The sequence below is a fragment of the Bactrocera tryoni genome, chromosome 2 (genome assembly GCF_016617805.1).
Source record: "Bactrocera tryoni isolate S06 chromosome 2, CSIRO_BtryS06_freeze2, whole genome shotgun sequence".
Lineage (NCBI taxonomy): Eukaryota > Metazoa > Arthropoda > Insecta > Diptera > Tephritidae > Bactrocera > Bactrocera tryoni.
In genome coordinates this window covers 26821990-26835120 of record NC_052500.1, presented here as the reverse complement: position 1 = coordinate 26835120, position 13131 = coordinate 26821990, and the positions used below count along the sequence as shown (strand labels likewise).

The 13131-nt window shown below is 35.6% G+C and overlaps 2 protein-coding genes across 3 annotated transcripts; both read right to left on the bottom strand.

Annotated features, from left to right (window-relative positions):
- Nucleotides 1-745: 745 nt before the first annotated feature.
- Nucleotides 746-3208, bottom strand: LOC120767790 (cytochrome c-2). 2 transcript variants are annotated; one of them, XM_040094053.1, is made up of 2 exons: nt 3117-3208; nt 746-1408 (listed from the first exon to the last, which is right to left on the bottom strand). In XM_040094053.1, the coding sequence occupies exon 2, from the start codon at nt 1369-1371 to the stop codon at nt 1045-1047; it is 327 nt and encodes a 108-aa protein (XP_039949987.1). In that variant the 5' UTR covers nt 1372-1408; nt 3117-3208; the 3' UTR covers nt 746-1044. The 2 variants fall into 2 exon arrangements, with proteins under 2 accessions (XP_039949987.1, XP_039949988.1); XM_040094054.1 differs by lacking the exon at nt 3117-3208 and adding an exon at nt 3074-3092.
- Nucleotides 3209-3915: 707 nt separating this feature from the next.
- LOC120767791 (cytochrome c-2-like) lies at nt 3916-4239 on the bottom strand. The gene has a single exon (XM_040094055.1). The coding sequence runs from the start codon at nt 4237-4239 to the stop codon at nt 3916-3918; it is 324 nt and encodes a 107-aa protein (XP_039949989.1).
- Between the last annotated feature and the right edge of the window lie 8892 nt (nt 4240-13131).

Genomic DNA, 13131 nt, shown 5'->3' with positions numbered 1-13131 from the left:
AAATAAATATATTATATAGTAAAACAAACATTTGACTCATATGTACATATGTATTTAACTCATAAAGTAAGTATAAACGTAATTACTCTAAAATCGGGCGGTTCCTAAACGGTTAGGTTTTCTTTAGTTATATCATTATTTACAACAGTAACGCCGTAGCCTGGAAAAGGGCCATTCGTGTGTCTTCCTATAAGGCCTTCACTTGTTGAGACATTATCTTCCCTTTATTCCACCGGAAGGTTAAGTCTAATGTGAGGCTTAGGAATTAGACCTCTTTAAACAGCTCAAACTCCCTGCCACCAAGTGTTAGGGACCCCACGCACGGAAGAGATCTTCGTTTCGTAAAAGGAACGACGGTTATTTTTGACGGATATATGTATATTATATTTGGTTAGAATCTTAATTCACTGAATAAGGCCAAAACAAAAAAATTTGTTACTAGGTTGTTGTTGTAGTGGCATAGATTTGCCGAGTTGACAGTCATTTGCAAGATAAAGAAATCCGGTTAAAAAACACGGTTGTCTGGGAACGGTGTCTTACTATCTTCAAATAAAAATAATTAACAAAGCGTCCGATTTTAAACAAATCGTTACAAATTTCATTCCAGCAGCATCAAAGGCCTATTATACAAAGCCTTAATAAATAAAATAGTTCTATTTTCAGTTTTTTATTGTTTTATTGTTACTGGTTTTATCGAGTTTGAATCACTTTATTTTCTTCAGCACTTTGAAATAAAAACCAACTAAAAAATTGGTTATATTTCATTTGCACAATTAAATTAAATAATTAAATTGTCCTATGTAGAATAGTTAAATTAAAAACTAAATTGTATCTTTGCTCTTAAACGGATGATGATCTCTTTGCTAGTGTGCTATTTATTACAAATTGTCTTTATAGGCAACACACGCCTGCAATTCAAAACATCATCGGCCAAACCCAAGTTATTGTTTTTACAGTGTATGTCCTTAATTATAAAGAGCTAGATGAGGTGGTTTACTTTATGATAGCTTCTTTTACAACTGTTGATGGTTTTCTGACTGAAATTTACTTGGTGGCTGATTTCAGGTAAGCAATCAAATCACCACGTTCATTGGGCTTTTTCAGACCGGCGAAGACCATCTTTGTACCAGGGATGTACTTCTTGGGGTTTTCCAAGTATTCGAAAAGGGTATCCTCATTCCAGGTAATGCCTTTCGCCTTGTTGGCATCTGTGTAGGAGAAACCGGCAGCCTGACCAGTCTTACGGCCGAACAGACCGTGCAAGTTTGGGCCGACCTTATGCTTGCCACCAGCCTCAACAGTGTGGCATTGTGCGCAACGTTGGACAAAGAGTTTCTTGCCCTTTTCTACATCACCAGCTGGTACGCCCATTTTTGTAGTTCTCAATGAATGTTAATAGGTACTCACTCTGTAAATAATAAGAAAAAAAGGATTAATACTAAACTGTTTATGTTTTGTTTTGTACAAGTAATTGCGAAATTTGAACTTAAATATTAAATGCAATAACAACAATTAACACCTTGTCCTCAATAAACTCTGCACAATAATACCGGACAAAACTATCTCATAAATCTCGATAGATAAGACCAACAAATGCAATTACTTTATGGGGGAAAACCTTATCAAAGTTATATTATGTAATTGAATTCAACGGAAACATCTACGTATGTACATATGTATATCGCAATGACCGCTGTCTGATGCTTAACGATTAAGCACACAGCAACAGCTTTACTTGTATTCTCTCGTGGTATATGAAATCATTTAAAGTTTTGTGTAAAACTTTGTACCGTGCATGGCCGCGATCATTTCAAAAGCTGACTCAACTCTACGTAAACACCCCCCGACTGCAACCCCCGTCATTCTACTTGTTTTGTCTCGTGGTCTTCGTAAAGAAATGTACTTCCAACAAATGCAAGTTCTAGGTCGCTCATAACGTGTAAGCATTTAATAATTGCTATTAAAAAATGTCAACAAGAGAAAACGAAGGGTAGATGTGTCTGTACATACAAGCAAACCTTACTGACATACACACTTGTAATATGCGTGAAAATATTTGCACTTGAAAAAGCGTTATTTGGTCATGAGGAGAATTTGTTATGTAACTACTTTGCGTTTAATAGACCAAAGGAAACAGACGTTGACCTCTACTTCCAATTACGTAGGCTTTGAATTGAATAAACCCGTTATATAAGTTAAAATATTGTACCTTTTAATTTCTTTAAATTCGTACAAAGTTCTTTACTAACCTATGCATTTGTATGTGTAATTATTGAAATCAATTTTTGTAAGGCGAACAAAACTTTTCCTATGTGTCAGTGGAGTGTAAACGCCTTCACACATATTAATTTTTAAATGTTTATATACATAGATACGTGGACGTAAGTACATTATATGCATATATACATATACATATGTACGTAAGTATACAGCCTAAAATATTTGTTCTTGAAGAAAGCTAATGTGTGAAATTTAGAACACGATCCACTTGCAAAAAGTTAAGTAACATGAAAATGACCATGAAAAATTTCCATCACCCACGTGACATATTTGTTATGTAAATGTAGATTAATAATGGAAACAGGTTGCGAATTAAATTATCATTCTCTATTAAAAAAAAAAGAAACGTGGCGAAGAATGCCATCAAAGAATGTGTGAATGAAAGTAATTACTATAAAATAACCGTTTCCTTCCTAAGATTCTACTATCATTTTTTATACATACATATGTAGACATATCATTGGTCTTTAGCACCAAATTTCTATAAAGATAAAAATGGTAGCACGCAACTCGCACGTTTTTATGTAACACAGATCAACCCCTATTTTTTTCTATGCAAAGAAACCCCTTCGCACACACCTATCCTTAGCTACCTGTATATGTATACAATTTAACGCACTTTGCCACTGGTATACTTGTTTATGTAATCAATTTAGCAATCGAATTGGAATATTTCTGTTTGCTTTAACTTTTTTGAAACAATGTAAACTTAGAAAAAATATATAAGCATTACGACAATGACACACACATATAACTTTATATATTCTATAGTTTATATGTAATAGTAACGTTCCAGAATATTTTATATTTAACACCAAATTTCCCACTGTACTTACATTGAACACAAATACAACTCGACTAAATTTTAGCACTCCATGTGAGTTTCGTCGCGCCAATATCAGCTGGCTTACTTTATAAAGCAACGCTGTACATTTGCGAAAAATGATAGGCAAAGCAACACTAATTCCATTATCGCATGTCTTCACGTTCAATATTATCTCTGAGACGCTGAAATGATAAATAGTTATATTATATAAGTAAATACACATATTTTCAGTAGTTAAAGTCTAATTATAATTAAAATAATTTATATATTTATTAATTACCGAAATAAATAGTATAAAGAACTATTTATTGCCTCGTTGTTTCAGTATGAACTGTCAAGTAAAGCGAGGAAAGTTGTATATGAATGGCAGTGACAGTGATATGACAACACTTTTTCAAGCCAGCAGGGTTGTAATAAGCTTGCTTATGATGACTTAATATATGAGAGTTTTTGATAAATTATTATAAAAGGGCAATTAAGCTCTCACAAAGAAAACAGTAAATTATTGATTTCAATAAAGTTAGGTTAGGGTATAGGTCTAACTTCTATCTGTTAGATGCTTAGATGGGAGAGGTGATAACTGACTGCAGTCTAGATAGAGCTAACGTAGGTAACGTCTTCAAAAACAATACCGTTCACAGAAGAACAGCTTATCCAAATTGGCTCATCTAAGACTTATCATCATTATAAAAATCCCTCAGCTAAAATTTTTCGATATTCCCGAATCAACGCAATTATTTCAATTTAGAATGTATTAAACATTTAATATTTTAATAATATAGAAGAAAGCGATTAAAGAATTATGGATTTTACTTCGCGCTCTTTAAAAACGCAATAACATCGGCTCGTTCTTCGGCCTTCTTGATTCCCGCAAATACCATTTTTGTGCCTGGTATGTATTTCTTCGGATTCTGCAAGTACTCGAATAATGCGTCTTCAGTCCAAGTTACACCTTTACTTTTATTTGCATCCGTATATTTATAATCCCCGAGTGAACCACTCTTTCGTCCAACTACACCATGCAGGTTTGGTCCAACCTTATGACGAGCACCCTTCTCAATCGGATGACATTGGGCACATTTTTGCATGAAAATCTTCTTTCCGTTCTCCGCATTGCCAGCTGGAACACCCATTATATAAAATGTTACGATTCAATCAATTTTTTATTGCACAAAAAGGGATTAAGCAGAATATTGGGAAAGCAAATCAATATTAAATGAGAAATCAAAAACTGACTTTTATAAAATTTACTCGTAAAATTTTACAACGTCACCGTCAAATGAAATGTATTTCAAAATATTTATTCAAAATAAGTTTGCAATAGCATTGCCAGATATTATTAAGTATAAAGGAAAGGACTTGCTTTTGATTGATCTGTATCTATTGAAGCTATAAACTATAGTGGTCTAATCCGTTGCCCTGGACAGTAATCCACGTTAAATTTCGTTAAGATTTCCATACAAAGACTTGATTCCGATCGTTCAGTTTGTATGACAGCTATATTCTATAGCTATATTCTATAGTCCGATATCGGCGGTTTCGATAAATGAGCAGCTTCTTAGGGAGAAAAGAATAACACCAAAACTGAGGGTTTCCGTATATACAGACAAACGGATAGACGATCGTGACTAAATCGATTCAGCTCATCACACTGATCACCATATCCTTCACTTTTCTAATATTTTCATTAGTTAAAGAGGTCGAAGGTCATCCAGCACGAGCCATGTCTTCAACGATCTCTCGACCGTCTTTGAAGGCTTTGTACTACTCGTAGGCTTGTGTTTTTGATAAAACCGAGATCGTATAAGAGAGCTTTATGGGAACTGGTGTGAAAATGGACGATGGGCGTGGCACCGCCCACTTTTTTGGCGAAATCCCATATCTTGGGTCCCAACCAACCGATTTCGAAATTTAGTGTATTTCTTATATTCTTATGAATTTCTTACATTCTTATGTCACAGTGTAAAAATGGACAAAATCGGACAACAAACACGCCTACTTCCCATATAACACAATTTTAAACTTGATTCGCCCAGTTTCCAGTACAAAAATCAAGAAAGAATTAATATAACGGGATAAAACTTTGCACGAATAATGTCTTAAGAATGTATGTGCCACCTTATGACCAAAAATTGTTTAAATCCAATAAAAACTGTTCAAGTCCCTAGGTACCGAATATTTAGACCCCGGTACCTATAGTTGACTTTTGACCGAAAATGTCGGTCAATGTGTGATATTTGTATGTATATAACTGAAATTAAAGGATAATCCTTCTCTTATAATGGTATGTCAAAAAGGGGTTGAATCGGACCAATACTTCCGATTATTGTTGACTTGTTTGAATGTCAAACTCATAAATCCATGTCTCATCGGGAGTTATAATGCTCTCCACGGATGTGGGACCGGAATTCGCACGATCAAGCATGTCCAAAGAAACCAGTACTCCTAGGTACTCTTTTTGAAAAAAAAATCAGCTTTATCGGGACTACTCAAGCAAGAACGAGTTTCAGACCCAAAATATGTAGTACACCAAAATCATTCGAATGAACTCGCCAGAGTTGTCGAGCTCTCTTGTGTCTTTACTTTTGACTTTACTCTAGACGATTAATTTTACACCTTAAAGTTTTTATTTGAAAGAGTATAAACGGTTCGGTTGCACCCGAAGTTAGCCATTCCTTACTAGTTTTGAAATATCTTTTTGAAGAAAAGTAGATATTTAGAGGTCTGTATAATTATTATTTGAGGTATAAGGAAAGATACCGACCGATTTCACTCATTTTTTGAAGATTCACAGAGATACCATATATGCAGATTATTATTTCGATGCCTTCCAAAATGCCTCGTTTGTCTATTTCAAGGGCAAATACATAAAGTGATGAAAACTCAAAGTGAGCCTCTATGGGAAAAAGTTTATGAAAAATTGTTTATTAATTTAAGAGAGGATAGCAAAATCAAGGGTTAGTTATGCGTAAGAAACCAGCAATTTTTCATTATATAGTAGGATTTGCGAATATTTTTCACAATCACTATGGCATAGAGTTTCCTGGCAGACTGCGTGACTTTGTCGCTTCATTTAGCATTCGTTAATATTTTTGCGTTTACGAAGCCATTATGCCCACTCCTTATCATTCCATAATTGTATGTTTGCCCAAAAGTATGTGTTTGTATTCAAATAACCCTAAGACGTTTTGGCTTTACTTGGATATACATATGTATGTACATACTTTTATTACGACATCGACCTTGAAATGTGCTGTGTTAAATACATGTAAATACATATGTACGGTATATATACATAAGTATATAGTATGTACATACATATGTAATATAAATATGTAACTCACATAAAAGCAAAGCTCAAAGGGCAGCAAAAATTCTGTAAATAATTTTATGAAGCAAAAACAAAACAAGCAAACCGATATACTCAAAATTAGAAATCAAGTAATCATAATCGGAATTAACACAAGGTTTGGGGCAAGTGCTGAAAGTCTAAAAAACATTGCTTGAGACCAATGATTACACTCACTTTATTATTCAGGATGGAAAATAATAATAACAAATGAGCAGATCATCATCAAAATTGGTCCTGTCTTTCTTGAATTATAAATGGTATAATTAACCCGACTTTGTTTCATTTACTAGATATGTATGTATATGTACATAGATGTCTTTTCAAAATAAGCAAAGAGCTTCAATTGAACTTCGAAGATGTTTAGAGTATAAATAAATGTGTGGACGAGTAGAGCTACTCGTATGATTACATAATTTGCTATAGTCATATGGTTTTCGTTGATTTCTTGCGGCGACCCATGTTCCTTTGCAATTCAATTACGTAACTATATGAAGTTACTTGCGGATGTGCAGGCTTGGCTTAGTGATTTGCTTGTGTCACCAAAGTAAATCTTACTGAAACAATAAGCTTTTCTTTCTCACGAAGTTTTCATAACTCTCATGGTAAATCACTCGCACGCTATGACCGACAATATTTTTGCATTACACAAAATTGAGTTTGAATATAATATGTACTATATATAAGTACGTATACGATGGTTGTTATCTACTTCTTAAGATCAGTACTTGAAAATAAAAGATAATACAGTGAGCCAAAATAAAGTAAGACTTTGTTCATAATCTAAATCAGGCGATAAGCTGCACGATATTGGTTGAAAATCAGGCGAACCCAAAAGTTGCCGGCATATTTTTACGAATAGCTTCGCGGAATCGACGTAAAATACTCAAATAGTAGTCCTTGTTGACAGTTTGGCCAGTCGGAAGTAATTCGCAGTGCCCCACACATTGATAATCGAAGAAAACTGTCAACATTTCCTTGATTTTTGACCTGTTTGACGTATTTTTTTGGCTTCGGCTCCCTTTTGCCACGATTTTCGATCGATTGATCGTCTGTTTCCGGGTTGTAAGCACAGATCCAAGACTCATCGCCAATAATAACACGTTTCATGATATTCTGGTAGTCGGAAAGCAATGCTTCACAGACGTTAACGCGACGCTAATTTTTGAAAACATTTAGAGATTTTGGAACCAATCGTGCTTTCACTTACTTTAGGGCCAAATGATATTTCAAAATGGTTTTCATTGATGCTTCCGATAATCCAACGCTGTCATTAAGTTCGCTAACTATTAATCGTCGATTCTCAAGTACCAATTCCTTTGATTTAATTGACGTGTTGATCTTAAGTTGATGTTGATGGCCGTCCTGGACGTGGTTCGTCGTCAGCAACATTCTCGACCCTCTTTGAATAATTTGTACCAATCAAAATCACTTGCTCGAGAAAAACAATTATGCCCAAAAGTCTTTTGCAACATTCTGAACGTTTCGGCACCAGAAATTTGATTCCGCTCACAAATATAATGGAACTTTCTTAATTAATTTAAAAAATATCGTAAATTTCTTTAAAACAATTTCCAAAGAAATACGTTTTTGTGCAGATTTTTATGATTTTCAGATCAATTTTTCCACAATTTCGTGTTTTTATCTAGAATTATATGATTTGACTATTTGATTTTATATTTTACTATACCTTCTTCTTAATTTACTATGAGTCTGTATGATACGATTATTAACTAAGTACATTCGACATCTACTGCAAAAGTAGGAAAAATATTTATAATTCTGTAAGATCACTTCTTCATTGCTCTAATTGTGACATGTTTAGTTCATCCAACAGTTCATTTTCAATTTCAAAGAGAAATAAGAAATATAGAAATAGCTACGTGTCGTAAGTTTTCTTTGTCTGACAGGAAAATATCGACATTGATTAATGCCGTCATAAAAGAAATGAAAGGAAAGCACCGTTTGCAATTGCTACGACAGTTCGCTTCGTTTATGACATGTCAATATATTGCCTCAGTGATTCTTGGTTCATAGATCCTACATTTTCCACATGGTGTTGATTTGATTTTGAAGCATGTTACAAGGGATTAAGGCGAGCAGATCAGTAGATCTCCTGCGTTATAATTTAGTCTAGCAGGATCTCACGATCGATAATGTTGGAAAAGGCTTAAAGTGGTTCAGTTTTACCAAAAACACAAGCCTACGAGTGCTACAAAGTCTTCAAAGACGGTCGAGAGATCGTTGAAGACATGCCTCGTTCTGGACGACCTTTGATCTCTTCAACTGATGAAAATATTAAAAAAGTGAAGGATATGGTGTGTGAAAATCGTCAGGCAAGTGTTAGAGAGATGGCAAGAGAGCTTGATATCTTCCGCGAGTTCATTCGAATAATTTTGGTGGATATTTTGGGTATGAAACGCGTTCTTATTCTACTCGTCCCGTTAAAGCTGAATTTTCAAAAAGTGTGCCGTAAATGGGTCTCTTTGGACATGCTTGATCATGTGAATTCTGATCCTAGATTTATGGATAATACTATAACCGCCGATGACATATGGGTTTATGAGCTTGACATGCAAACAAGTTAACAATCATCGGAATGGAGGGGAAATATCGAGTCGAAACCATAAAACCACGCCTAAACCGCTCAAAAATCAAGGTGATACTCCTTGTTTGTTTTCGATATTCGTGGTTTGGTGCGCCATGAATTTGTTTCGGAGAGACTGGTCGTCAATAAGGAGTTCAATTGGCCAGAATTGTGGAAGAACATTACACAATGATAATGCACCGTCGCATCGAGCCACTATTGTGACCGAATTTAAAGCCGAAAACGCAATGAATACCATCGATCAAGCACCGTATACGCCAGATTTGGCTCCGTGTGATTTCTTCTTGTTCCTCAATCAATCTGAAATTGCCGCTCCGTGGAACCCGTTTTAAGTCGATCAAAGAGATAAAACTATATTCGCAGAAGGAGCTGAAGGCCATTCCAAAAGAGTGCTTATAAAAAGTTTTGTTTCAAGGTCTGGAAAAATCGTTAGCATAAGTGTATTACATCTAGTGGGAATTACTTTGAGGGCGACAAAATAAATAATGATGAATAATTAAATATTTTACTTTTTATTTACAATTTCCGGGTACTGTTTTATGCTTAAAGCTTTATATCATGATTTAAATTCCTCAATGGCGTTAACACCACTAAAGAAATTCAATACAGACCTATATATGTACATACACAGATACTTAGGTGCGCACTTCAATTTTAATGCCGTCGTAATGGGTCGTGGGTAAAAGCGCTTGTATGGAACACATGCAGACTTCCACATAGCTGAACGTGCAACCTGATATTCTACATAGAATCACTACGATTTCATGCCGTGTCTGCAACGAATTTGTAATGAAGGTCTAATGACTGCCGTGACGCTAATTTATACGCGTCCCGCATTTCTCGAACCTCACCAACAACTGTGCTGGGCCAGTGAGAAAAATAAGAAAAATGCCAAAAACTGATTTCAAAACTCGGCTGGAAAGTGTTATGGCAAATTAAAACTTCTAACCATTGCCAGACACTGGGGCATAAATCATTGGGAAAGCAATCACCAATTATGATAATTAGTCATTTTCGAAAATACTCTCACACACGCGCACCTACATAGGCACTTAGTGTAGATATGTATGTATTTGTAAAGTCTAATAGGTGAAATATAGTATATTGATTGCAAGTGGCGGGCGTGCATTGAGTAATCAGCCAAAAATACATACTTTTGTGCAACCGCCAACCAAATCTAAATGGAGTAATAAAAAATTAAAAAAAAATTTAAAAAAATAAACTAACAAATTTAATGATTTTCAAGTGAACAGCACACATTTGCACACAAGAACTAATTTTTCGAAAACATTTTTATGAGTTTTATGATTTTTATGCTTGTAACGACACAAAATGTGGGACAGTCCGTGCACCACGACGCTCACGCGCCAGCCCGATTTCGGGAGCTTTTGCATTGAGCAACCGTGCCGTGTGAGTGCGAGTAATAAAGTTGGCTTTTCTATGCCATGTGGTGTTTGTTGTTGCTGTATGTAGTAGACCATGTGTGATGTTGTTGGCGCTGATGAGATGGGTCGCGGTTGTTGGTGTTGCAATTGAAATGATGTCACTTGATGGCCGAGTCATTGGTTCTTTGGGCGCATGTTTGGAGAGCAGAGGGTGTGTTTAGATTTATGCTTACGTTGAGATTGATAATTTATGAATGCTTTTGGCGCTTGATTCTTGAAAACGGCAATTAATTACGGCGTAAATAAATAAAGTATATTTGAAGAAATGCTTAAGGCCAATTTGTAGGAAGTACGCATTCAGTTTTTTGTTTATGAAGAAACACACATACATACATACATTTGTACTATGCGTGTGTCCACATATCTATTGTGGTAGGTCTGACACGCTGTAAATAATTATTACAATCAATTAAATAGCAATCTTTAGAAAAGTGTTCACAATACTTTTTATAAGGGAATATACTTCATATAACTGTACATATGAATGTACATATGTAATTTGCATATAAAGTTTGCCTTGAAGTTTACATCGGAGACCCTTTAAACAAATACACATGCATACAACAAGTAGGGAAGGGCTAGGTTCGTGTGTAACCAAACACTTCATATTTTTGCAACATGCTTGGATCAAAGGCAGGGAATTGCCTTCAGATGCGTAAGGTTTGTCAGTTACATAGTGTTTGCGGTAAATTTTCACCCGATTATTGACCCAAGTGTTATTAATTATTACCAAAGAAACATTTTCTCCGAATTTCCATTATACATATATGTATGTATCTCACAGGTAGACCGATGTTTTCATCAAAAAGCCTGCCATACGCACTAGGGTCCACATGTACGCAATGTGGGGCTTTAACAGTTATGGTCCGATTTGACAATTTTTAGACTCGAGGTAGCATATCTCAAAGGCGCTATTTGAGCGAAATTTCATCTGAATACATCATATGTATTTATATTCATTGGTTTTTGATTTGTGTAATGGAAAAGCAAAGAGTCAGTTGGAATTTAAAATTGTACTATATGGGAAGTAGGCGTGGTTGTAATCCGATTGCGCCTATTTTCACAATGTAACATAAGATCGTCAAGATAATATTATTTAGTGAATTTGGTTGAAATTGGTCCTATGGATCCGAAGATATGTTACTTCATCTAAATGTGCGCCGCTGGGTGTATCATCCTGGGTTTAAAATTGAATGTTTCTGCTTGCAGATGCCCCTTATTACTGCAATTCCCTGGACCAAATTACAGGTTCAGTGCTTAGGTATAGTACTTTATAAGTTTTATATTAATGGCGTTTTGTGGCCGTGGCAGTGGTCCGATAACGCCCATATACTCTTCCTCACTCCTTTGCCAAGGAAAATGTGCACCAACTTTCATTAATATATTCCAATTTATAATCTAGTTACAGGCCGTACGGACGAATGAACGGACAGACAGTCACTCGGATTTCAATTTGTGGTGATCCATTATATATACATATAGTTATGTAATCCTATTCTAACTCGTTTATTCAGGCGATACATGCAACCGTTATGTTGCCATGTATACTCTTTAGCAAAATGTTGCAAGAATATAAAAATAATCAGTGCGACGAGCTAAGTCGATTTAGTAGGTTCCGCCCGTCTGTCACTACATATACGCGAACTGGATTTTCAGTTTTTGAGATAGCGATCTGAAAATGTGTTGCCCCAAGTCAAGCAACGTGCCGTGATTAGTTTCGTCGCTTCAAGGATGGCGATTTTGATATTAACGACTGTCCATGTGAATGATGAGCAATAATCTTCGAAGACGTTGAGGATTCGTGTCAAAGGTAAGAGCTTGCTTCAGCATAGGGGGTCACCCGCCAAGCCATTTCAAAGCGACTACATTTGCTAGAAATGATTTATAAACAAGGAACTTGGGTTTTTAAGGAGCCACGGAAAAGTGATTATGCTGTAGTTATAAAGTATTTTACAACTGGTACGCCCAAATAGTCCGCAAACTATCGTTTTTCAATGTAAGTAAAGTGGAATTTTTACGTCTCACATGACGATATTTATCAGATTTCCATATCATAGTCAGTGTCATACCAGTTAAAAACTGACTAACAAATTTAGTTCTAAGGATCCCAGTGATATATGATAATATTTAATACAATAATTATTTTCCTCTATTTTTCTTCTTCTCCTTCGGCGCTAATACTGTGGGTCGGTTTTGGTCGAGAACACAAATTTCGTTGATTACGTCAGTTGTACCTCACAAGTGCAGACGTATTACTATGCACTTCCTTCCATTTGATGCGTGGGCGTCCTTTCTTCCATTGACCACCTATGGGTCTTGAATCGAAGGAACTTTTCGCTGGATCATCTTCTTTCGGAAGATTTTTATGCGCTTATACTATAGTTATGCCGCCCTAGAGCTCATACATCTTCTTCTTTATTCATCGCTCACGCTGCGAAGAAAAGTTTTCTCGAATGCTCCAAGTTCTTTCTCATCTCTGTTCGTCATCGTCCATGTTTCTGTGCCGTATAATAGGACGGGAATAATAAGAGACTTATAGAGAGTAACTTTTGTTCGTCGGGAGAGAGATCTGCTTCTCAGTTGCCTACTGCGCTTGATATCCAGGCTTAGATTATTTGTGGAA